Source organism: Salvelinus namaycush, chromosome 26 (assembly GCF_016432855.1).
Source record: "Salvelinus namaycush isolate Seneca chromosome 26, SaNama_1.0, whole genome shotgun sequence".
NCBI classification, from domain to species: Eukaryota; Metazoa; Chordata; class Actinopteri; order Salmoniformes; family Salmonidae; genus Salvelinus; species Salvelinus namaycush.
Window position 1 is genome coordinate 26,535,913 of NC_052332.1, and position 26,372 is coordinate 26,562,284.

At 41.4% G+C, this 26,372-nt stretch overlaps 1 protein-coding gene across 3 annotated transcripts; it reads right to left on the bottom strand.

The window, feature by feature from the left end:
* Positions 1 to 377: 377 nt before the first annotated feature.
* On the bottom strand, positions 378 to 10,781 carry ewsr1a (EWS RNA-binding protein 1a). 3 transcript variants are annotated; one of them, XM_038965021.1, is made up of 16 exons: positions 10,682 to 10,781; positions 10,056 to 10,092; positions 9,839 to 9,893; positions 9,504 to 9,630; positions 8,908 to 9,109; positions 8,286 to 8,560; positions 7,977 to 8,163; positions 3,944 to 3,981; positions 3,356 to 3,373; positions 3,152 to 3,267; positions 2,911 to 3,040; positions 2,646 to 2,765; positions 1,539 to 1,707; positions 1,354 to 1,448; positions 1,007 to 1,250; positions 378 to 757 (listed from the first exon to the last, which is right to left on the bottom strand). In XM_038965021.1, exons 1-16 carry the CDS (start codon positions 10,695 to 10,697, stop codon positions 718 to 720), a joined length of 1,869 nt encoding a protein of 622 aa, XP_038820949.1. In that variant the 5' UTR covers positions 10,698 to 10,781; the 3' UTR covers positions 378 to 717. The 3 variants fall into 3 exon arrangements, with proteins under 3 accessions (XP_038820949.1, XP_038820948.1, XP_038820947.1); XM_038965020.1 differs by having other exon boundaries at positions 8,277 to 8,560; XM_038965019.1 differs by having other exon boundaries at positions 8,250 to 8,560.
* Positions 10,782 to 26,372: the final 15,591 nt, after the last annotated feature.

Consider the following 26,372-nt stretch of genomic DNA (forward strand, 5'->3'; position numbering starts at 1 on the left):
CCACCGGTCTAATGTCAATTGCTCGTGTTACTTGCCCCAAGCAAGTCTCTTCTTATTGGTGTTCTTTGCAGCAATTTGACCATTGACCACACTAGCTTCTGCACTTAAGACTCATGAGCCCATACGCTTACTGGTAAAATTACCAAGGGGCATTATTGTAATTCCAAAATTTTAAGCATGATGTCCCCATAGGATAAGCATAATCAATATGTACAACTCCTTTGAGCAAGCATACATATTAGGCCCATCTCTCGAATGTCATGGTAAGCTAGACAGTCTGCGTAACTATCCGTCTGTCCACAATGAGACCTCAACATTTCCTTAAATCTGTAGTGAAACGATGCTCATTCCATTACTAAAATCAATAGACAAACCCCTTTTCCAGGAAAGTGACAATTTTTTAATTCAACATTGTCTGAGAAGGGAGGGCATAATAAGTAAAAAAATGTTTTGCTTACCACAAGGTTTCACAAATACAATCTCACAATTTATCTGTACACGACAGCATGCGTTTGCCACAGGTTCACAAATGTTCAACCAGACCAGAACAAAAAAACACAAATAACACTGGTAAAAAATAAAAAAGGTCACCGAAGTTGACTATCGAGCCACAAATTCCCACCATTAACCATTTATAAATATGGAGATACAAGTTTAAAATGTTCATTTAAAAATAAATCCTGTATAACATGGGAATTTATTCAAGCGTTGTATCCTTCAGTAGGGACGACCTCTGCGGTCCTGGCGATGGTCTCCCCTGGAGAGGGAATAAACATTTCCGTTAACAACCATGACCGATTTATTCAAACAGCTTTCAGAATTTCTTTTGGTCTTTCCCTTTTCATTCAGAACTGTATGTAATTTAACCAGGACGGATTACAATGCAATCAAGTAATTTCTGTTGCCAAAATGTGAAACTATGTGGGGGTTTAAATGTGAGAACCCCAAGTGGCATTAGAAGCTTGTTTGATGGGAGCTGGCTGAATGTGAATAATTCTTTACTCACTTCATTTCCATCATCTTGCCGGGGGGGCCCATACCCCTCCTGCCTCGGCCGCCCATGTCATCCATGGGAGGGCCACCACGGCCCCTGCCGCCGAAGCCTCCTCTTTCCATGCCACCACGTCCTCTGAATCCGCCTCCACGATCACCACCCCTGCCTCCACGGAAGCCTCCAGGGCCCCCTGGACCTCCACGGTCCATCCCTCCACGCCCACGCATGCCTGGGCCACCCCTACCACGATCGCCACCTAGAAACAAGACAATGTGTTGGTTGGAAGACAATTTATAGCTTTTCCCCTACTACTTAAATTGATCCTTCATGAAGTAGATATTTTTAAGCTAAGCATTTACCTGAAGGGGAGAAAGGTGGTCCAAAGCCTTCTGGTTTGGGTGATTTGCACTGGTTACACTCCATTCTCCAGGCAAAGTTCTGGTTACCGCAGCCCCTGCAATCATAAGCCTCAGTCAGGACTACCCCAAACCACAGAGAAAGGCAGTTATAGACTGAACAATTTACTTATTTTGTTAGTACTCACTCTTTAGGGCACTCCCAGTCTCCTGCTCTCTGCTGCATGTTGCCCCCTGAGGGCCCACCTCTACCCATGCCATGAGGACTGCCCATGCCACGGGGACCACCCCTGGGGATAAATCCGCCACGCTCCCCACCGCGTCCCATTGGACCACCACGGCTCATCATTCCTGGCCCTAAGAGTGACCAATGGATAAGTCAGTGTTCAGAATGTTACACTGAGTTTGAGATCAACTTTTACCACCATCTACTAATTGCCAAGTATACCTTACATCGCAAATATATTTTCTATCTACCAAGACGCAGGGATGCAAATTGGTAAGGGCCCAACAAACAATTCACACGGAAAGTCCAGAAAGTGTCTACTTTCAGAGAACAACAAGTATATTATAAACATGATTAATCTCAATAATCCCAACTTTCTAAAGCACAAAAAGAAAATAATGCCCTGGGGTGGGGAAGTCAGGCTCAACATCGTTGGTCTGGGGTTAAGGTTCATTATGATACTCTCAAGTCTCCCCAGAAAGGAATACATAGGACAGTAAATTAGAAAAATGTAAAAACCTTGTTTATATTTTTATTTTTTAATCTGTTTAGTTTCCTGGTTTTGGATTTAACCATTATTTTTTCCAGGGTGGCTAACAGTGTTTCATGTGATGGGAGAGTTTGTAAAGCAAATGCCCACCCGATTGATACAAATCATATCATTCTGCCAGGTAGGCCTACTTTGCAGTCAACATTTCATAGGGAAGGTTTTTTGGGAAAACCTTTAAAAATGACTGTTTAGGCATGCTAAGTGGCTACACAACATAGGCGCACAGAAACATGTATTACTTCTGAAAGTGGCAGGAAACATGAATCACTGATGCATTCTTTTCATAAATTATGAAACTAATCAATAACTACTTTTGTAATAAGTTCACCACGTTAAAATTTGTGCTCAGTCCATAGGCATGATTCACGTGGATGGTCCATTGAGATCATAACAGCGATTGCCAAAAAGCAATGAGTTTGCATCCCTAAAGATATCCTAAAATGCTACAAGTGAAACAGTTACAGAACAGTTTGGAAATGTCCATTCCAGATGTGTGGAACAGGATTTGGCAGAACATACCTCCACGGTTCATCATGCCTCCCCGGTCACCCCTCATGGGCATGCCTCCTCGCATCATCCCCATCATGGGCTTACGGCGAGCCATCGACACCTTTAGCTTCTTCCCCTGAAAGTCTTTGCCTAGGTAGAAGGGGGAAGAGAGGTGCATATTCAATACCAACATTCACTGAAAGAACTCTGCTAAGGTTATGCATGAAGCCGTAATAATTATTATCAAGGGGCAATCAGAGGGCCTCTGTTAGTACCCCCAAAAAAAGACACTCACCATCAAACCACTCAACTGCAGCTTTGGCACATGGGGGCTCATCATAAGACAGAGTACAATCACCCTTTGGTTTCCCCGAATCTTTGTCGGTGTAGATGTTGATAGCAGGCAGACCTGTACGCTTGTTGATCTGAAAGATGGAAAACAGTTAAATCCCCCAATTCATCAGTCAATACTTTTCAAAAGCCTGTGATAACATTTAGGAAAAGGCCTCCAAACTGCATCATAGTCTAGTACCAACCCTGATTATTCCACTGTGCTTGAAAAAGTCAGCGACTTCGGGCAGCGTTGCATTCTCCGTCAGGCCAGTGATGTAAATAGTGTTGTTCTCAGAGTCATCCTGCTCCTCTGGGCGTCCTGTGGACAGAGTAAGGCCTGTTTAAAATATGTATAACTTGATGCACACAAACATTGCTGTGTTTGATACATGGCATGATGAACTCACCTGTGTCTGAGTCTGGTCCTGTTGCCCATCCACAAAGAGAGAAGACAAGAGACCAAACGTTAGAATGCACATTTGCCTGATCTACCCCACATGCTGCAGGTTAACTTTACCCTGGCACACATGCTCCTCTGAGCATTCCCCTTTGTATAAAAATAAACATGGTGTTGCAACCTTAGAAATTAGATTATTGAAACCCAATTTGGGCAAATATATAAGAAGTGTTTTCAAATGAACTGAACACCCAAAACACCTAAGGCTGAAAATTAACCTAATTTGAAAGTTAAAATCAAAAGACCACATTAACAAAATAAATATTTAGAAAAGTGGTGAAAAGCCTAATGGCTTCATTGGCTTGGGGCAGCATATAAAAATATATCAGTGGGAACACTTTAAAAATAGTAATCAAGTGGACGCTTGATATTGAAAATACCCTCAAAGCAGTGTGTGAGAAAAACCCTAATGAACCAGCAATATATTTATTTTGTTTTCCCCTTTGTCTAGAAAATACAACACGACAAGTAGATACAAATGTATAAATGTGTTAGGTGGTCTAGTGTATTATCGTCTTGTAATTGTCATTAAACTTACCACCAGGCTTACTGAAGCCACCTCTGTCTCCAGTGATGCTGGGGGAATAAGCGGAGATATGAAGACGATATCCCTTTAACAGCCACTTTGTACCACATAGGGATGGGGGAGATTTGGCACAGTTCTGACTAGCTCTTATTTATAAAATGCCCAAGAAACTAACTTAGCTATTAAACCCCCCAAAGACACTTTGAATCTTTAAAGGAACTATAGAATCTTGACAGGGGTAGGGGTCTATACAACGTTTGTGATCTATGGGTTCCCTTGCTGAATACAATATATGAACTCAAGCGGCATAACTTTCTACGAGTATCAATGTTTGGCATAATGGGGTGGCTTTAATCTTTATTACCTCTGGGATTGAAAACCCTTGTATTTTACACAACAGGATATATTTGAATTGTTTCAGATGCAGCTCAAGTTATAGACCAGTGATCTAGTTGGATTTGAAAAGAACTATACAACCAAAATTTGTTCATAGACTTCAGGCTTAGAGGATAAGGTCAATATAAAAACTACCCCCCCCCCCCCACAAAATGCCATAACATGGAAGTGCTTGGCTGACACGCATGGAAGCCTTTACTATTCAGAGCTGTACCTGAGACAATTGTTACAAATAACTTGTATGGTACATTCAAACATCTCAAGTAAAATTTCAGCCAATAAACATTGTTTTACACAAGATTTTTTGATTACACAAAGCAAAAAAATGCAACCAATAATTTTCATGAAACATTTTGCTTTCTAAAAACGTTTTTCCCCCTTGATGACATTCTGACTTTTTTGGGGGACATTTTTAGCCACCTCTTGTTGACACCACCGATATTGTCCCCTTTTCAAAAGGCTGCCGGCACAGACCCAGAACTGAGTTGTGGTACTGTAAAAGTATTGGTGTGTTTACATGGATCTCACTTTGTTACCTGTAGCATATAAATGCGACAAAGCATGTTAAAGAAAAGTGCACTTCAGCAATACATTTGAAGTTATACCATTTTACACTTATTTGTTTCTTACCTGTGTGTAAGAAAGGTGAATGAATTGCATTTGTGATTATTGGGGTAATTAAACATTAAGTATGTTTAGTGAAGACTAAGGTAAATGTGCCTCTGATTTTAAACCTTTTGATTTGACCAATACAATAAGCACTGGTAGAAGATAGTGATATAAATAGATAGACATAGCCTTGAAGTGACAAAGCAATGCATTCACCTTTTTAAAAAACAAACAAATAATACAACCCCCTCGGCCCCAACACCAACTCTGAACAAATATTCAGAGGTAAATGCTTTAGACCATTTCACTAAAATGTTGACACTCGACGACTAACATCAAAACCTAACATGGCTAAATGCATAATTGTACTTTATGTATGCAGGTTGAGCTATAAGTTCCCAGTGTAAGTCCAGCTCACACAATTGTAGCATTGTATACCTAAAGGAGTGCCAAAGTCTGCACAAACTAAATACCTTCAAAATGAGAAATGGCTAAATCTATAGAAAATTATTTCCTGAATTTAAAAAACATAAAGACCAGAAAGATTTAATTAATTTCACTCAGTCCCATTAGAACAACGTGGTTGAATAGCCTATCCAAAATGCACTCCTTCATGACCATTTATTTGAATGTGACCAGAAGTGCCCTCATTCAAAAAGGCCTACTGGCATCCTTGTAGAATAAACATGCCTGCCACTTATTATCCCAACTGACTTTGGCTCTTGTGTGCTCCTGTGATTGAAAATAATTCCCACGGGAAAGTTTCTCTCAACATTGGCTACCTAGAAGATGGCTAACCGGTATTTGCTTGACAAAGTTCAGTTGGGAGGGTCTAGGTCACATCTCAAACTAATTCCACGGATAGCCGAGTGTCAGCGGATTTACACTCCTCCCTTTAACTCAATTGAAGAACTCCCCTCACCAATTAGTAAGGAACTCCCCTCACCAATGAGTAAGGAACTCCCCTCACCAATGAGTAAGGAACTCCCCTCACCAATGAGTAAGGAACTCCCCTCACCAATGAGTAAGGAACTCCCCTCACCAATGAGTAAGGAACTCCCCTCACCAATGAGTAAGGAACTCCCCTCACCAATGAGTAAGGAACTCCCCTCACCAATGAGTAAGGAACTCCCCTCACCAATGAGTAAGGAACTCCCCTCACCAATGAGTAAGGAACTCCCCTCACCAATGAGTAAGGAACTCCCCTCACCAATGAGTAAGGAACTCCCCTCACCAATGAGTAAGGAACTCCCCTCACCAATGAGTAAGGAACTCCCCTCACCAATGAGTAAGGAACTCCCCTCACCAATGAGTAAGGAACTCCCCTCACCAATGAGTAAGGAACTCCCCTCACCAATGAGTAAGGAACTCCCCTCACCAATGAGTAAGGAACTCCCCTCACCAATGAGTAAGGAACTCCCCTCACCAATTAGTAAGGAACTCCCCTCACCAATTAGTAAGGAACTCCCCTCACCAATTAGTAAGGAACTCCCCTCGCCAATTAGTAAGGAACTCCCCTCGCCAATTAGTAAGGAACTCCCCTCGCCAATTAGTAAGGAACTCCCCTCGCCAATTAGTAAGGAACTCCCCTCGCCAATTAGTAAGGAACTCCCCTCGCCAATTAGTAAGGAACTCCCCTCGCCAATTAGTAAGGAACTCCCCTCACCAATTAGTAAGGAACTCCCCTCACCAATTAGTAAGGAACTCCCCTCACCAATTAGTAAGGAACTCCCCTCACCAATTAGTAAGGAACTCCCCTCACCAATTAGTAAGGAACTCCCCTCACCAATTAGTAAGGAACTCCCCTCACCAATTAGTAAGGAACTCCCCTCACCAATTAGTAAGGAACTCCCCTCACCAATTAGTAAGGAACTCCCCTCACCAATTAGTAAGGAACTCCCTAGTAAGGAACTCCCCTCACCTGGTTGTCTGTCTTAATTGAAGGAAAAAATTTAAACCAGCAGATACTATGCCCTCCGTGGAATGAGTGACACCCCTAGACTAGGGGGCCAAAGGGGAGATATTTGCTGATGGTCTTTAGCTTGTGGATACCTTCTTACCTTTGGCCATACAGTGGGAGGGCTGAGAGCAGCAACCAGTGGCACAACATACATCTACTAGGGTGATGACTGATTTCACATAATATTTTAAAGGATGTGGTCATCAAGCTATACTGAATAAAAATAACACCACGCAACAATTTCAAAGAGTTCCAGTTCATAAGGAAATCAGTCAATTGAAATAAATGTGTTAAACCCTAATCTATGGATATGACTGGGAATACAGATATGCATCTATTGGTCTCAGATAACTTATTGTGTTGTCCATAGCTTATGCCTGCCCATACCATAACCCCACTATGGGGCACTCCTGACGTTGACATCAGCAAACCGCTCACCCACAACGCCATACACATATGCTCTACGGTTCTGAGGCCGGATGGATGTACTGCCAAATTCTCTAACATTAATTTCTCTGGCAACAGCTCATGGACATTCCTGCAGTCAGCATGCCAATTGCACACTACCTCAAAACATCCGTGGCATTGTGCTGTGTGACAAACTGCACATTTTAGAGTGGCCTTTTATTGTCCCTAGCACATGGTGAACCTGTGTTATGATCATGCTGTTTAATCAGCTTCTTGATATGCCACACCTGTCAGGTGGATGGATTATCTTGGCAACGGAGAAATGCTAACTAGGGATGTTAACAAATTTATGCACATTTGAAAGAAATAAGCTTTTTGTACATATTGAACATTTCTGGGATCTTTTATAGTAGCTCATGAAACCATCACTTTACATGTAGCATTTATATTTTTGTTCAGTGTAGTTTAAAATGTAACCTACATCCTATGCCTCAACTCCTCACTTAATTCCAACAGCAGAAATCATGTGTATCATGTCTTTCTGCGGAGCTTAATTTGGCTAACTGCCCTATCCAGTGAGGGGTGATGTGCCACTCTCAGCCCAGTGCAGGCCTCACTCTGCTCCTGTAGGAGAAAAGGTTTGATGAAGTGAGAGGACGGGCGAGCACTTACCCCATGCCTCTGCTCATTCCACCACGCATGCCGCCACCACGCATCATCCCGCCGCGGTCAAACCCCCCACGGCCGCGGCCCCGGCTCTCCCCCCCACCCATGCCTCGGCCCTCACCGCGGCCCCTATATCCACCCGACTCTGGCCCCGAGTAGCCCCCTCCGTTGGAATGATCCTGCCTGTAGTTGCCTGGGGAGAGAGCAGACAGTTAGGACCCACCACAATTAAGAACTATGTATAACCAGTATAAAATCATACAATGCCATAAGACTTACTGTACTGGCTAGGCATTCTATATTCACCCTGCTGACCATAGTTGCCTCCTGGTCCACCCTGTTGTCCATACTGGCTGGCAGGTGGCTGACTGTAGGACCCTCCGGATGTGGGAGCATAGCTGGAAGGTGGGGCCTGCTGCTGGGGTGGAGGGGCCTGTGGCGCCTGATAACCGACACCCTGTTGGGTGTAGCCACTCTGCTGGCTCTGGTATCCACCACCTTGTGGCGGCTGGGAGTAGGAGCCCTGCTGGGGTGCCTGAGAGTAGGAGTTCTGCTCATAGCTGGTTGGTGGCTGGCTGCTGCTGCTGTAGCTGTGGGGACAGGAGATGAGGACAAGAGAAATTGGGTCAAACCTCCAGCCTGCATAATGCAGCTTGGTCTTTCTCAGATTAGTAAATACATAGCATTTGGCTTCACTCACACATTTAGCAGATGTTATTGCATGTGATCAATAACATTTTATTTGATGGGTGGGATACTACCAATGCCTCCGCCAAGGATCGTAAGTTAGATTCCCAGTGCATGCATGACTACGTTGCTTTGGATTAAAGTGCCTGCCAAATGGCACATATCATATTAACCAGTGTTCAGGTAAAGGAGCTTGAGCTGACAGTTAAGCAAACTTTTAAGTGTGAAATTTGAGGGCTCAAAGACACACCTGGGTGGTGCTCCAGCGGCCGGCTGCTGCCCATATCCCTGGTATGCAGTCTGGGCTCCATATCCACCCTGGACCCCATAAGAGGCCTGGCTGCTACTGGTGGTGGCGGCAGCAGCGGGGGCTGCAGCATACCCTCCAGCTCCATACCCTTGCGTTGGCTGGCTGTAACCCTGAGGTGCAGCAGGAGTGGCAGCGTAACCAGCTGAGAGGAGAAAAACATAAGCCAGTGTTAAACTGCACACACAAGCCCCAGCTGCCCCACAACAAACTAGGGGCTAATGCAGGGGGTGGGCAATTCCCGTCCCAGAGGGCTTGATAGGTGTCAGTTTTGCCCCAGCTAACACACCCAACTCCAAAAATCACCTAATCATGATCTTCAGTTTAGAATTCCATTTGAATATCAGCTGTTTGCTAGGGATGGAGAAAGTGACACCAACCAGGCCCTCGGGGACTGGAGTTGCCCATCCCTGGGCTAGTGGCATAAAACTATACATTTCGATACGTGCTGGTCTCACATAAAAAGTTTTATAACTTTTGATTACAATGCTTTTCAGTTAGTTGGTCATGTATTTATCAGAATAGATCAAAGTTATCACCTGCAGCGGGTGGCTGCTGACTGTAACCCTGTTGAGCGTAACCACTTGAGGTGCTACCACCTTGGGGATAGGTTGACTCAGTCGGCTGGCTGTATGACCCATATCCCTGCGGTTGGCCATAACTCGGCTGAAAAACAACAGATGTCATCTATCGAAAGTCCAACACCATTACAGATCAGTTTCTTCAGAAAAAAACGTTGTTTCTGAAATCTGCCCTCCCAAACTCAGGAGAGAAGCTTCATATTGTGTTAATTCATTGAGTCCTTTCAGATCATTGAACCCTAAAAAGCTAGGGGCTATGGAAAGGGGCTTTGGTCAGAACAAAAGTATCCTACCTGTGTGTTTTGTCCATAGCCAGCCTGAGAGGGCGGCGCCACATAGGAGCCATACCTACAAAAATAAAACAGCCTTAGTGCTATACTCCACCCCCCACCATCTTCATTGACTCGTCAATACAATAATTGTAGAGTCAGACTAATGTTCGGGGGTACTATCAACGCGATAAACAGTTCAATTATATACATTCGTTTTTCAGTGCAAGAAAACACTTACCCCGGTTGGCCTCCCGCCTGTCCATAGGAGCTGTAGTCTGCAAAATACAACAACCATGAGGACAGTTCCATTTTGATAATAAATGTCATCATGAACATGCTTCTTTAATTCTTTACCATGTCAAAATTACTAACTGTTTGTGGAAAATGCAGTCTCCAAAACCTGGCTATTAGTTGACAAAGCTCAATTCAAGAAATGGCCGCCTTTATCAGCTTGTTTTACAGTGTCCACACCAACTAACGTTAGAACAGGCGCGCATTCGCTCAGCTAACGAAAAAGCTAGTTAGCTAACGTTAACTAGTAAGAGCCATCGGACGATACTATAGTTAGAACTAGCAAACTAGAGGAATGAGATGTAAGTTCCACGGGAAAATAGCTCACAACCGGTTCAAAAATAGTTATAGGCTTGGGGTTTTGAAAATGTAATTCCAAAATGCAATAACAGTTATAGCTCGTTAGCTAGCATTAAAAGCTAGCGAAAGAACCCCTCCCCCATACAAGGTAATGTAGCTAAATGGCTCGCACTGCACATAACGGTACTTAGCTGCTGCCTACATGTCTAATACCTAATATTGAAATTGATAAACTGATATGTAGACCTATTACTACGGTTTTGCAATCCTTACCCGCTGCTGATGCCATTTCGATGTCTGGTCTTCACAGAATGTTCTTCTCTCTATTCAGGCCCGCGCAGCTGGCCTGATTTTAAACGAAGGCGGACCTAACTGAAAGGGACGGTCTTCTTCTTGTTCGTTGTGGGGGGGTTTATCGGCGGTTGGCATCCAACGTTATGGTGCATTACCGCCACCTATTGTACTGGAGTGTGGGACAGAGACAGGGAGATAATGAATCCTACCTGCCAGCCCCATTACTCTTAAGAAAGATAATACAATATAAGACTATATCTAATGACGTTCTACTCAATATACTCTCCCGTTCTTCTTCATACTAGATCTCAGTCTCTCTCTTTCCCTCTGATACTGCCCACATTGTAGCAATACATGCTCCACAGTCTTTGTTTCCTGGAAATAATCCCACTTTCCTGTTGGATGCTTTCCTATCACATTTAAAGTCTCAGGTGTGGCTTCAGGACAAGTCTCTGAACATCCTTGAGTGGCAAAGACAAAGCCCGGACTTCTGGAATATTTCTGGAGAGACCTGAAAATAAGTGTGCAGCAACGCTCCCCATACAACCTGACAGAGCTTGAGAGGATCTGCAGAGAAGAATGGGAGAAACTCCCCAAATACAGGTGTGCCAAGTTTGTAGCATCATACCCAAGAAGACTCACTGCTTTAATCGCTGACAAAGACGCTTCAACATAGTACTGAGTAAAGGGTCTGAATACTTTTGTAAATGTGATATTTCAGTTTTTTAAATTTTATAAATTAGCAAACATTTCTAAAAACCTGTTTATACTTTATCATTATGGTGTATTGTGTGTGGATTGGTGAGCGCTATCGTGCATACATTTATTTTGCCCCCCCCCACACCAAACGCGATCACGACACGCAGGTTAAAATATCAAAACAATATATTGATAACCAGTTGTTCAGAGACACAAAGACTACTCCATGGTTATTTTAAAAATTACAAAGTTCTCATAGACGAGGGAAATAAACACAATTCAAGCCCGGTTACTGATTGTAACAATACAATAAAAAATATAGCTTTTCTATAAATCTTCACATATAACTAATTGAACACACAAGCACTAATTCAACATAGTGAAGATAAAAACTAAGTAAACAGAAGGCACAGTATGTGTGGATGGTATGGTTTGTGTTTATTTTTTATTTTATTTGTTATGTTTGGAAAGTTGAGTGAGTGAGTAAGGAAATGGTTGCATATCCCAGAGCCAATGTATTGCTGTGAGCCGGGTATGAGAGGGCTTTCAATGTTGTTCAGATGATGGATATACTTTTATAATGAATTATACGTCTTATTTATTTATTGTCCTATCATGGAGAACTACATTTTTTAAATATTTTTTTATAAATTATATCTAATTATTTATTATCCTATTTTAATGGTACGGTCCATGGCACTATACCCTAGACACCCACCTGAATGACCCAGATACTAAGGAGAAGTCCCTAACTGTTTTATGTGCTCGCTGTAAGCGGTCTCTGTATGCAGCTAAAATGAGGTCAGAGACCAAGAGCAGCACTGCCCCCTCAAGATTCTGAGCCTGCTTGGCAGGGTTGGTCCTGCAAAGCCAAAGCCCCCTAAAGGGAGAGCATAATATACAAGGAAATTCTCAAAGCTGCTAATGAGAACCTTGACGACCTTGTACCTAGCCGGTGGGGATTCCGGTGGGGTGCCCCCACCCAGGCAGTGGCAGTGCTGGCAACACTAGCTGCAGTAACCCATGGGGAGGGGGTCACACTCGGACATTCAGAGAGGGGGTATATTATTGTGGACCTGGCGGCACAAAATCAAAGTCGGACTGCATGGAGATGCGTGGGGACATGGTCATGACGGGTGGCCGTATTGTGGGTGTTTCAGGAATAAGGTGTACATTTGACCTCCATTATCTAGGATGTGACAATGGTAAATAAATCTCTCAATTTTTGCTCATTTTTTGTGCGGTCTTGCAGGCCTTCTCATGTAGCTGCAACTGCAAGTGCATTTGTAAATCATGACCCATCTTGAGTTGGGCTCTGGGATGGTGCAATTGTTGAGAAAGTGAGCTTATGGTTGTGTGGGGGTAAGGGCTGAGTGTGTGTGGGTGTATGTGTGTATCCCACAACTGTTGCGAAGGAAGAAGTAAAAGATGTTAGGGACAATAGAGGATGATCCACAGATATATATAATACAAATCGAGGTGAGGGCAATGGAAATGCATATGGCAATTGATCTACTTCAATTCGGTAAATGGCACTGTATGCTCTTTTCAAAGAATGGATCCCAGTCGGTTCAGGGCTATGGGATACAGGGGGTCGAGGGTGGTCTGCCGGGCATTGGGATGACAAGCCATCTCGAGATGAGGCCTTTTAGCGGGTGGAATAGTAGGGACCAATTGGAGGTTTACTTAGTAGAAATGCAAATATCATGGTACAACTATATAGACACTCAATCATTATGTTACTTTTTAATAGTACGTTTACAAAAATATATTCTGATTAAAAGAATGAAAGGTGTGTCTCATTATGGTAAGTGGTGAAATAAGTATAGCCAGTTACAATTGTAATGGCTTAGCAGATAATAAGAAAAGACGATCAGTATTTACCTGGCTAAAAGAGAAGGATTATAATATCTATTGTTTACAGGAAACCCATTCAACAATTTTAGATGAAGTTTTGTGGAAAAAGAACTGGGGGGGCAAAATATATTTCTCCCATGGGCAAAGAAATTCAAAAGGGGTGATGGTTTTAATTAACAATAATTTTGATCCAAATGTGCAAATTGTCCAAACAGATCCTCAAGGTAGATGGATTATTTTAAATATGTTATTGGACAATAAACAAATATGGCTTGTTAACCTATACGGTCCGAATAATGATGATCCAAGCTTCTTTGAAAATATATATAAGAATTTATCAACTCTACAAGCAACACTAGACTCTATTATTATAGTGGGAGATTTTAATACGGTCTTAAATACCTCTATAGACCGGAAAGGAAATCACACTACAAACTATCACCCTCAGGCACTTAAGGAAATCATGAATGTCATGGATATATTGGAATTAGTGGATATATGGAGACTTAAATACCCTGATTTAGTGAGATATACATGGCGGAGGCTGAATCAAGCTAGTCGTCTTGACTACTTTCTTATACCATTCTCTCTGGCACCAAAAGTTAAAAAAGTGTTGATAGGGGACAGAATGCGGTCGGATCATCACATAATTGGCATATATATTTCTCTTACAGAATTTCCACGTGGGCGAGGATATTGGAAATTTAATCAAAGTCTACTAGATGATAAATTGTTTAGAACTAGGACAGAAGATTTTATAACTGACTTTTTCAGACATAACATAGGTACAGCAGATCCCCTTATTGTATGGGACACTTTTAAGTGTGCCTTTAGAGGCCATGCAATTCAGTACTCATCTATAAAACAAAGGGAATTTAGATCAAAAGAGTCCATATTAACAAAGGAAATTGAAGGACTAACAGTACAGTTAGATAGCAATAAAAACGGTACCATAGAGGCACAGAATAAGTTAGAGGAAAAACAAAAAGAAATGGAGGAACTTATTCAAGAAAGATCCAGTGTAATATATTATAAAAATAAAGCGAACTGGATGGAATATGGGGAAAAATGCACCAAATTCTTTTTCAATCTTCAATATAGAAATGCTACCAAAAAAAATGTATTAAAACTTGTTACAAATGATGGTGTCACGCATGATTCACCAAATGATATTTTGAAAGAGGAAGTAAAGTACTTTAAGAATATGTTTTCGTTTCAGGCTCCTCCATCTCCACTAACTGAAACTAATTGTATGGATTTTTTTCCTATTAATAATGTAAAATTAACATCTGTACAGAAAGACTCATGTGAAGGCCCAATTACAGAGGAGGAACTGCTTGATGCAATTGGGGCCTTTAAGGATGGGAAAACTCCAGGGCTGGATGGCATACCAGTGGAAGTATACAAAACTTTTTTTGATATACTCAAAGGACCATTATTAGCTTGTTTTAACCACTCCTATATAAATGGTAGATTATCAGACACGCAACAAGAAGGTCTGATATCGTTATTACTGAAACAGGACCCAAGTGGTATATATAAAGATCCAGTCCAATTAAAAAATTGGAGACCTCTTACACTTCAGTGTTGTGATGCAAAAATCCTAGCAAAATGCTTGGCGCATAGAATAAAAAAAGTTTTGTCAGATATTATTCATCCTAATCAGACAGGTTTTTTACATGGACGATACATTGGAGATAATATAAGGCAAGTACTGGAAACAATAGAACACTATGAAATATCGGGGACACCAGGTCTGGTTTTCATAGCTGATTTTGAAAAGGCTTTTGATAAAGTACGACTGGAGTTTATATATAAATGCCTAGAATATTTCAATTTTGGGGAATCTCTTATAAAATGGGTTAAAATTATGTATAGTAACCCTAGGTGTAAAATAGTAAATAATGGCTACATCTCAGAAAATTTTAAACTATCTAGAGGAGTAAAACAAGGTTGTCCACTATCGGCATATCTATTTATTATTGCCATCGAAATGTTAGCTGTTAAAATTAGATCAAACATTAATATTAATGGATTAGAAATCCGTGGCTTAAAAACCAAGGTGTCATTGTACGCTGATGATTCATGTTTTCTTTTAAAACCACAACTAGAGTCGCTCCACGGCCTCATAGAGGATCTAGATACCTTTGCTATCCTCTCTGGATTAAAACCAAATTATGATAAATGTACCATATTACGTATTGGATCACTAAAAAATACACATTTTATATTGCCATGTAGTTTACCAATTAAATGGTCTGACGGAGATGTGGACATACTCGGTATAAAAATCCCAAAAGAAAGAAATGATCTCACTCCAATAAATTTTTATAGAAAGTTAGCAAAAATAGATAAGATCTTGCTACCATGGAAAGGAAAATACTTGTCTATTTGTGGAAAAATCACCCTGATTAACTCTTTAGTCATATCACAGTTTACCTATTTGCTTATGGTTTTGCCTACACCTAGTGACCTGCTTTTTAAATTATATGAACAAAAAATATTCCATTTTATTTGGAACGGCAAGCCAGATAAAATTAAAAGGGCCTATTTATATAACGAATATGAATTCGGAGGGCTGAAATTATTAAATATTAAAGCATTAGACCTCTCACTAAAGGCATCAGTCATGCAAAAGTTATACTTAAATCCAAACTGGTTCTCTAGTAAATTGGTACGAATGTCTCATCCTATGTTCAAGAAGGGCCTTTTTCCCTTTATTCAGATTACACCTGCTCACTTTCGGGTTGTTTGAAAAGGAAATAATCTCCAAAATATCCTTATTTTTTAAACAAGCCTTAGAAAGTTGGTTGCAATTTCAGTTTAATCCACCTGAAAGGACGGAACAAATAGTACAACAAATATTGTGGTTAAATTCAAATATAGTAATTGATAAAAAAACTGTATTTATCGAAGAAATGTTTAAAAAAGGTATAATTTTTGTGAATGATATCATAAATAGGACTGGTGGAGTTATGTCACACATGCAGCTAACACAGACATATGGAAATGTCTGCTCTACCCAAAATTACAACCAATTAATTGCAGCATTACCACAAAAATGGAAGAGGCAAGTAGAAGGGGAAAAAAGTAAGGAACTTGTATGTCGGCCCTGTATTAAAGAACATAAATGGTTAAAGAAAAGTGTGATAAATAAAAACATATACCAATTTCATTTAAGGACCAAAAAACTGACAGCTGTGCCATATAAATTGCAAAATAGTTGGGAAGAGATTTTCGATGTACCCATTCCATGGCACAAGGTTTATGAATTGATACGCAAAACAACGCCGGATTCAAAACTTCGAATTTTTCAATTTAAATTACTGTACAAAATTCTTGCAACTAATAGAATGTTATATATATGGGGTATACAATCTTCCCAGCTCTGCAGATTCTGTTGTGAGGAGGCAGAGTCATTAGATCATTTATTTTGGTATTGTCCATATGTAGCTCGTTTTTGGTCACAGGTCCAGGAATGGCTGAAGAATTGCAACATTTGCCTAGAACTAACGCTACAGATAGCAATACTGGGGGATTTGAAAAGCCATAGTCAATCAATCAATAATATAATAATTATTTTAGCAAAAATGTTTATTTTTAATTTACAATCTGTAGAAGCTATGAGAATAGGAAGGTTCAAATCTTTTGTGAAGCATCACAGCACAGTTGAAAAATATATGGCAAATAAAAATCCGAAATGGATGATGTTGGAAGATAGATGGGAAGGGTTGAGTGGAACTGAAGGGTGGGACTAATAACAAGATAAACAATGTAGGGCATACGGGATCTGTGAAATGTGTATAGGTGCGGAGCTTTTGTGAAATAGCACAGTTACAAGTGGAAATAAAATTGGATGGACAACAGAAATAGAGGAAGGACTAAGAACAAACAAGAGAGAACTATTATAAAGTAGACTGTGTCTGTAAAATAGGTATAAGATGTATAAATTGAAGGTAAAAGCAGAAGTGTTTATTAGTTTACTCCAATTGGGGGAGCGGTGGTAGGGTTGCGGGGAATAATAATAAAGGTATATTCTTTAAAAAAGTATGTATGTCTATATAGGTATGTGTATGTATATATGTGTATATGTATGCATGCGTGTATGGATATATATATTTACCCAAAAAAATATGGGGGATTGGAAATGATGCAGACAATTACATTGGAAGCAACATTCTTTCCGCAATATTAAGCTGATCCACCCCTAAAAAAAAAAAAAAAAAAAAAAAAAAAAAAAAAACATACTCTGAACCAATGACATTAATTTGGGGACAGGTCGAAAAGCATTAAACATGTATGGTAATTTAGCTAGTTAGCTAACGTTAATTTGTCCTATTTAGCTAGCTTGCTGTTGCTAGCTAATTTGTCCTGGGATATAAACATTGAGTTGTTATTTTACCTGAAATGCACAAGGATCTCTACTCCGACAATTAATCCACACATAAAACGGCCAACCGAATCGTTTCTAGTCATCTCTCCTCCTTCCAGGCTTTTTCATTGTTTAAATTATATGGTGATCGCATCTAAACTTTCATTGTATTAGCACGACTACCAGCAAAACAGTTCGTCTTTCTATCACCCACGTGGGTATAACCAATGAGGAGATGGTACGTGGGTACCTGCTTCTATAAACCAATGAGGAGATGGCACGTGGGTACCTGCTTCTATAAACCAATGAGGAGATGGGAGAGGCAGGACTTGCAGCGCGATCTGCGTCAGAAATAGGAACAACATCTATTTTAGCCATTGGTGTCGCAGACGCTCGTTGCTTGCGCATGCGACGTGTCCGGTCTGGTCAGCATGTTACACTTTCCCACCACTCTCTCAATGTGTTAGTCCAGTGTTAAAGTATACCCCAAGGAACCTGAAGGACCCCACCTTCTCCAAGTTTCTCCCATATAACCTCAAGCGTACCTCATCTCACACCCTCCTCCTGGTAGAGAACACTGTCTGAGTTTTCCCGACAGAGAACCTGAATCCCCACCTCTCTACTTCATCAATTACTTCCTGTACCTTCCTGACTATGTACGGCAGTTTTCTTCCCCTCTCCCATAAGGCCCCATCATCTGCAAATAATGACCGCCCAATGTCTGAGAGTAAACGTCACTGATCATGATTGATAACAACTATCTGATGCTGTCTGATCCAAAAGAGTATGACATTGTTGCCGCCCGTAGCATTGAATGCAAGGGAAACCAGCGAGCATTTGGCCTCCCTTGATAAAAAAAAAGTATAACATAATAGCCAATCAACGTTGAGCTAAACTGATTGAGCTCAACTGTGAATGGTCTTGGCGCACCAAAAAAAAAGTATCTAGGGTAGCCAGTTTGGATTTGGCATCACTCCTATCAAATCGCATTGAGAGCATACGTCATTGGCAGAAACAACTTGAGTTGTTGCATCTCGTTGTGGTTGTGTTGTTGTCCTCGGTGGCTAGCTAACTAGTTAAAATTGTCCCTTTCCTAAATTAGCCATGAATGAAAATAGGGATATGGACTTAATTTTACATACTGGCAATGATTCTAACGGTGATTCTGATCCAACCATTAATTCATACATTGTTGTGCTGCTGGCCTGAGAGGGTTGAAGTTCAATATGTAGCTAGATGTAGTAGGCTAATGTTAACTAGCTAGTGTTGTGCATGAAAGGAAGTTAGGCTAGCGAGCAAGCATTTTAGCCAGGTAGCCTAGGACAACAAAAATAAAACTGTGTACTGTATGACAGAGTGCTAGACAGTGTACTGCATGACATAGTGATAGACCATTTACTGTATGACAGAGTGATAGAAGGTTTACTGTATGACAGAGTGTTAGACAGTATACTGGTTTAATTTATTGGCAAGGCATATGAACTAACAAGTTATAGAGAAAACAACGCAATTATCACAACACATAGGTTGTAATATGGCTTTTGTTCCTAGTGTTGATGATTCGTTACTAGAGAAATGAGACCAAGTTAAGACGCTGGACAGGGTGGACTTCGATATTGTGAAGGCAGTTTATTCAGAGTTAAAGATATCTTGACAAGCGTGCACGGGCTCATTCGTTTAGCTCAGAGGGAACTAGCAGGAAAAAGAGAGCGCTAAACATGGTGTGCATTACATTTATACATTAAATGACGTAGGTTGAGTCTTGTAGTTCTGTTCTCCTGACTGGTCGAGGAGAGTCGAAGGCGGTTCCTTCCGGGCCTTGTGTCGGTGTTCCATTGGTTCTTGATTGCTTTCTTTGTTCTTGAAACCCAGCCTTAAAGGAGGGGTGCTTGTGTGTGTGTGTGTGTGTGTTCGTATCTGTTTAAGATAGAACTTGTTTGCTATGGAGTATAAAGAAGAGTGTTGCAACAGAACCTGCTTTAAACAGGAAGCAGTTATGGCAATGTTATAGCTGTGTATTACGGTTAATAAAAATATAATTTATTACAAATCCCCCTCTTCACGTCTAAAAGACGTGACAACAGTAAAATTTGTCAGAAGACAAATTTTTAATTCCCCCTCTTCACGTCTCACCAGAGACGTGACAACAGTAAGCATTATTCAAATAGGAAATCAGTTTCCTGTTCCTCAGTATCAAGCAAAGGGAACATCTGGGCTCTATCAGTATGATTCGGATCAATGGCAGAGGTTATAATTCTTGAGAGAAGAGTTCGGGCGCATGGTATGCAACAACAGCCGCAAAGAGTAAGAATAGCAGCAAAAACAGCAATTGAAACCAAGATAGATGACACCAGAGTTTTATATTTCCCAAAAGCATCCATCCATGAATCCCACATAGAAGTATCCACACCAGAATGTTTCTTCATTTTACCATTAAGGCCCTCCAAAGCCACCGTAAGGCTACCATCTTGAGCAGTATTATTAGGTATGAAGGTACAACATTGTTCACCAAACATAGTACAGACACCACCCTTTTCTGCCAGGAGCATGTCTACAGCAATACGATTTTGGAAGGTCATGAGTGAGGTTGCCGCCAGTTGTCCATGGACTGCCTCGAATCCTTGCTGGGTCCAATTGCCTAGTTTTTGAACATTGAAATGTATGTAATTAATCCGATCAACATTTTTATTAACAGTACACCACCAGCATATGGATGACTCGAAACCAGCAGCCACCTGGTCAACCAATTTGTACTCATCTGGCACCCCCCTGGGGACGCCGATAGCGTCGATATAGGTTGGGTCCCCAGGAGATGTGCCAACCGAGCGCTTGGTCCTGGTATAATCCGGACCTTGGGCTTGTATTCGGATCAGTAGCTCCTGGACTCCTGTGGGATGATGAGGACATCAATTTGCCGGGAGGCAAATTTTTGATTCCCCCTCTTCACGTCTCATAAGAGACGTGACAAATATAAGCAGGTCAATATAAGCAGTTCATAGACATACATAAATTTGCTACAAGGCAAATTTTAATTCCCCCTCTTCACGTCTCATAAGAGACGTGACATATAAAAGCTAGAATTCATCAAAAAGAAGATCTGGATCTGGTTCGTCTGCCGCAAGCAAAGGAAAAAATAAGGATGAGCAAGGACCAAAAGGAGACCACTCCAAGAACTACCCCTGGACACATTAGTAACCAAAAAACGAGAATATGTTAAACCCTCAGGTCCATCCCTCTATACAACCTGTACCAGGTGGACTCGTCGCCACCCGGGAACTTCAAACCTTCACAACAGGGAGGACAAACATCACTTTTTATTCATTCGACAACATCAACTACAGCGAACCAAGGGTCCTCCTCTGTCAGGCCCACTCTCCTGCGAAAGCTTGATTTCGTATCAGCCTCTCCAACTGGAGCATCAAGCAACGGCATCATACCAGAGGCCCTTTCCACATCTGTAACAGACTTCTTCAAACAAGGTATGATACAGGCATCACGGCACATGAGCATACGAAAAACAACAACTTAGGGTCAGAAATCCAGTAATCATCATTGCAGTGTACTTACCAAACCAACCACCCAGCCAGGGGAACAGTCCACTCTCCTCCACACCTGCAAGACCCCTCATCTCCACCGATAACCTTGCCAACCCACTCAGAGCTTTTGAAATGCTCCCATCCGGACTAGTATTGTTAGGGACAAACGTCCAGCACTGTTCTCCAAACATTTTACATACACCTCCCTGGTTGGCCAGAATCATGTCCAGTGCTAGTCTATTTTGTCTACTGGTTTGAGAGGTAGCATCCAATTGTTCAGCCATCCCCGTAAGTGCTGTGTGGGTGTATTTAACAAATCATTATTAATTATAGTAGATATAATTGATCCAGGCATTTTGTTTAGCATCAACAATAGCTGGGCCAATGATGGGCATCAGATGCCACAGGCCATCTTTCCTGTTTAATGTCTGGAATTCGTGGGGGACCCCTATTGGGACCCCCAACAGGTTGGTGTGGATGTTATCTGTACCCTCGGACCAAGGAGCGTCACGTTTCTGCCGTCTCCTGGGTTGGTCCCGAGCCTCTGTGTCATGTGCAGCTCCCAGGAGTTGGTTAGCTGTAACCTCAATAATAGGCAATGGTGTTTATCAGACTGGCCAAAGCACATGTGCCCTGACAATCTTCTTTCAAAATGGGGTCAACCGCCTGGCAGGTCCACACATCCACCATACATCAGCAACACCTCTAGTTAATAGTAACATTAGTGATGCAGGCAGTAGTAGGGAGCCTCCCATAGTCTATACCTCTACCTGTACCAGTGATACAGCTGTAATATCCCCCATATGCCTTAACTCCCCACGGTGCCTCCTGGGGAGGGACTTCTGGGAACACAAGACTCAGAGTTTTACACAGGGTTGAATTTGGCTTAAACTTTCCAATATGCACATCCAACCTTCCCCATTACTTAGGGCAAATGGGTGAGCAGCCAGAATAGGTCTGGCATGTCCACATACGACACAGTCCTTTCTATTAAGTGTTTTGTAGGCCAACCACATATTCTCCCTACCCTCTTAACCAATTTCAGTTCCCAATTTGTCACTTTCTGAGATGTCTTTTACATTTATTACCTGTACCAGATTGGAGAGCTTAGGTGATGGCGTGGGACTTGGTCTTGAAGTGGTGGAGGAGGCCGGCTGAACCCTGGTCCGTTGGAACTGGTGGTGGTTCTGGCAGTACTGTGATGGTAACATCCCCATCGTATCCTAATCAGACAGCCCAGGACTACAAGCAGTCCTGTAAAGCCCCATCCTCTCCCAGAGAACACATCATCAGCCAGAGATCAAGCAACACTTTCACTTCTATGAACGTACACAGTGATGAAAGGTCGGGGTCAGGGATTTCTTCATTAAGGAGTTGATCCCCGAACTCTATTAGCAACGGTTCTTCTCCTTAACTCTGTGATCATTCGACAGTGTCAGTGTGTCTCACCCTCCAAGTGCGATATGCCCCCAGGTCGGGTGAATCACCTTCTCCTTTAATTCACCTGCAATGCATAAAATCTTGGACATACAGGTTTGGTTAACAAACAGTTTCTCATTTGTTCTATCTGATTATATATTTAACTTCTATGTCTATTTGTTAGCTATAAATTTTTAATTTCAAATCAGTTTATTATCCAATAGGCCCCATCCTATCCTAGACCACAATTAATTTTAAATTAGTTTATTATCCAATAGGCCCCATCCTATCCTAGACCACAATGTACCCCTCCCCCGTTTGATACCTGGCTCTGGCCAGGTATCAACCTTACCTACTCTAAATAATGACTTAGGTAAGATTATGGTCAAGAGTTATAAACTCTATTATAATCATTTTAACTCAAAACTAGTATCCCAAATGACCACAAATTCATTATCCTCACTACATTCCCCGTGGGTGATCAAACCACAGGAAAAATGCAACGAAAATAGGTCAAAAGGTTACACCTCCCCCTTACATTCGTGTTCCATACCATATCTAGACATATCAAAAGAACCCTTTATCTTAAAAAAAGTTCCTTGTCTAAATAAAACTCAGAAAGTAAAACTCCTATTATTATCTTGTCTCTCGGAACACGGAAAACCACTTAACCCAAACGTTTACCACAAAAACAAAACCTAATAATTATGATAATACCCTCAAATCATTCGTTTTAAATTTCCCCGATGTTTCATGTAACTTATTCACACAACTGTGATAAACGTGTACTGTCCCTTTAAAAACTCCCAGCCAGCCATACCAGGTTGCGAGTCGTTCATTGTTCCCCTTAATGAAAACAGATCACGTTTAGAATACGTTTACTTATTGGTTGAATTCTCTGGTGTTACCTAAACAAAAACCAATAACTTTTAGCAACTTTTGAAAAGTAACTTAAAGCTATAATGCACACATTTTCCCTCTAAATTACACAACCAATTTTCTCTAGCATAATTTAATACAGCCACACCCGGTGGGGAAAGTACAAATTGTATCCCGTTCCTCCTATAATACCCAATGCTAAATTCAAAGTTGTGGTTAAATATATGGATTTGCCAATCATTATCAAATGTTAAATATACTGGTTTAGTAATATTATCCCTAGCCCTGTCCAGGGAGGGAGAAATGTCCCTCTAACTGGGCGAGGTTCCTTTTTCAGGGGAGGCGGAGTTTGATGCCGCATCACCTGAGTCAGGAGTGTCTTCATTTAAAATCGAATTTAGGCCGCTCAAATCAGCTTTGACTTCTGTCAGTGTTCTGGAAGGAATTGGAGCTGGAGTGCAATGTGTTAGGTGGTGCCAAGGTGCGCCTGATTTACCTTTGACCTGGACTGAGTGTGAAGTAACCTCCCTCACTTCGTACGGTCCAGTCCACCTGGGTTCCAGCCACTTTCTCTTGTGGACTTTAATCCTCACCCAGTCACCAACTTTTACCTTCAGTGGTGGCGTGTCTCTCGGCAGCTCCCCCTCTTGGACCTTGCGAACCTGGGTAGAGAGTGCTGCAGAGAGTTCCGTCAGTAGTTTCACATAATTACATCAAGAGCGGGCATATGACCTCCCTCTCTTGGTGGACCAGGCATGACTCTACCAGTCATTATCTCATGAGGAGAGAGATGGGTGCCTGCACCTGGCGAGGCTCTCATGGCCATCAACGCCAGGGGCAGGGCTTCGACCCATGTCAACTTCGAACCTGCACATACCTTAGCTATCTTAGCCTTAAGGGTCTGATTGGAGCGTTCCACGAGACCCCGAGATACCATACGTAGGTATGAGTTCTGTCTGTAGCCACTTAATGACCGACTTAGCATCTTCCCTTGCCGTTGGTACTGCCTCAACTCATTTAGAAAACCTGTCTACCATTACTAGTAGGTACCTTTTCCCATTGGTCACGTTGTCTGGCCCCATGTCTGTGTAATCTATGCTAATGTCCTGGCCTCTATCGCCCAAGTCCCTATTCTCAACTCTGCCTCGGCTCTCTCTGTGTTTAGTTCCTTCTTTCTTAAATAAGTGCATCTTATTTCTCTCCACCTCACTTTTACCGCCTCCTCTAATCCTTTCTCCATAGAGAGAAGTTGTCCCTTTGATGGGGCACCTCCGCTAAGGTAACCTGCCTGTGTCCATTTCAGTCTTACTCCCTCCCATACTTTCTTTATCGTTTTATACTGTTCCTTTCCCCCTGCTCTATCCTGTATCTTTTGGTCTAAATATTCATTGAATTTGAGTTTGGGCACTGTAGTTGTAGTCATCTTGCCTAGGTTATGTGTTTTGTGTGTGCGATCTTTTCACTATCTTAGCGTACTTAGCCCGTCCCTGGTTAAAACCAGCGATGTATTCTTGGTGCCGACACAGACTTATCTCTTGTGCCTCACCCTCGTACACAAAGAGTTTTATCAGTGCCCATTCAATGAATTAGTTAAATGCTTTCCTAAAGTATTATAGCAATATCCTTTTGGAACAATATATTAGTAAATTTAAGCGCTTCTATAGTAATTATCAAAATAATTTTAGCACTAAATTTGTACACCAAAAGTTTTATTAGCGTATATTCAATGAATTAATTAAATACTTTCCTAAAGTATTTCAACAATATCCTTTTGGAACAATATGTTAGTAAATTTAAGCGCTTCTAAAATAATTATCAAAATAATTTTAGCACTTAAGGAAATACCAACAACACAAAAGGGAAAAAATCAAGTCCACGCTCAGCACGGCGGCTGCAACAGGGCCTTGTGTCTTTGATTTTTGACTCGGCGGTCACTTATGGCTCAGTCCTAATTTAGTTTATCAATATTTGGTAACAATCGGTCTCGTGGAACGTTCAATCATTTACATAAAATTTTAACCAATTCAAATCAAATTCAACACTTGTCAACCCCAGTTTTACTGATGCTCTTGACTCAATTGACTTTTACCAATCCCAGGTTTATTGATGCACCCGGTTGAATGCCACTTCAACCAGTCCCAAGTTTACTGATGCACTTGATACACAATTTCAACACTTATCAATCCCAGGTTTACTGATGCACCTAGTTGAACACTAATTCAACTAGTCCCAGGTTTACTGATGCACTTGATTCACATAAACACTTATCAATCCCAGGTTTACTGATGCACCTAGTTGAACACTAATTCAACTAGTCCCAGGTTTACTGATGCACTTGATTCACATAAACACCTATGTAATTTATTTATTGTCACAGATATCTTTAACCAATGCCTTAGAATTGTTAATGAATTTTCATAGAATTTAACAGTAATTCATACTCACGCCCAGTACTACTGATCAAAATTTGGATAATGACTATGATACAATTATGCAGATTTTGATTTAACAGGCTCTGCTTACCTTTTTTAGTCGAGCTCTCTGATCAGTTTCCTGAGGCAAGTCGAATCACCGATGGCTCCTGAGGACAGGTCACCCGTCCTTCCGGAATCTGTCTTAGACTTGTCTCTTCTCACATCAACTTTCTATGGATCGAATTCAAGAATAAACCATCCTCTGCTACCAAGTTTTGTTGATGATTCGTTACTAGAGAAATGAGACCAAGTTAAGACGCTGGACAGGGTGGACTTCGATATTGTGAAGGCAGTTTATTCAGAGTTAAAGATATCTTGACAAGCGTGCACGGGCTCATTCGTTTAGCTCAGAGGGAACTAGCAGGAAAAAGAGAGCGCTAAACATGGTGTGCATTACATTTATACATTAAATGACGTAGGTTGAGTCTTGTAGT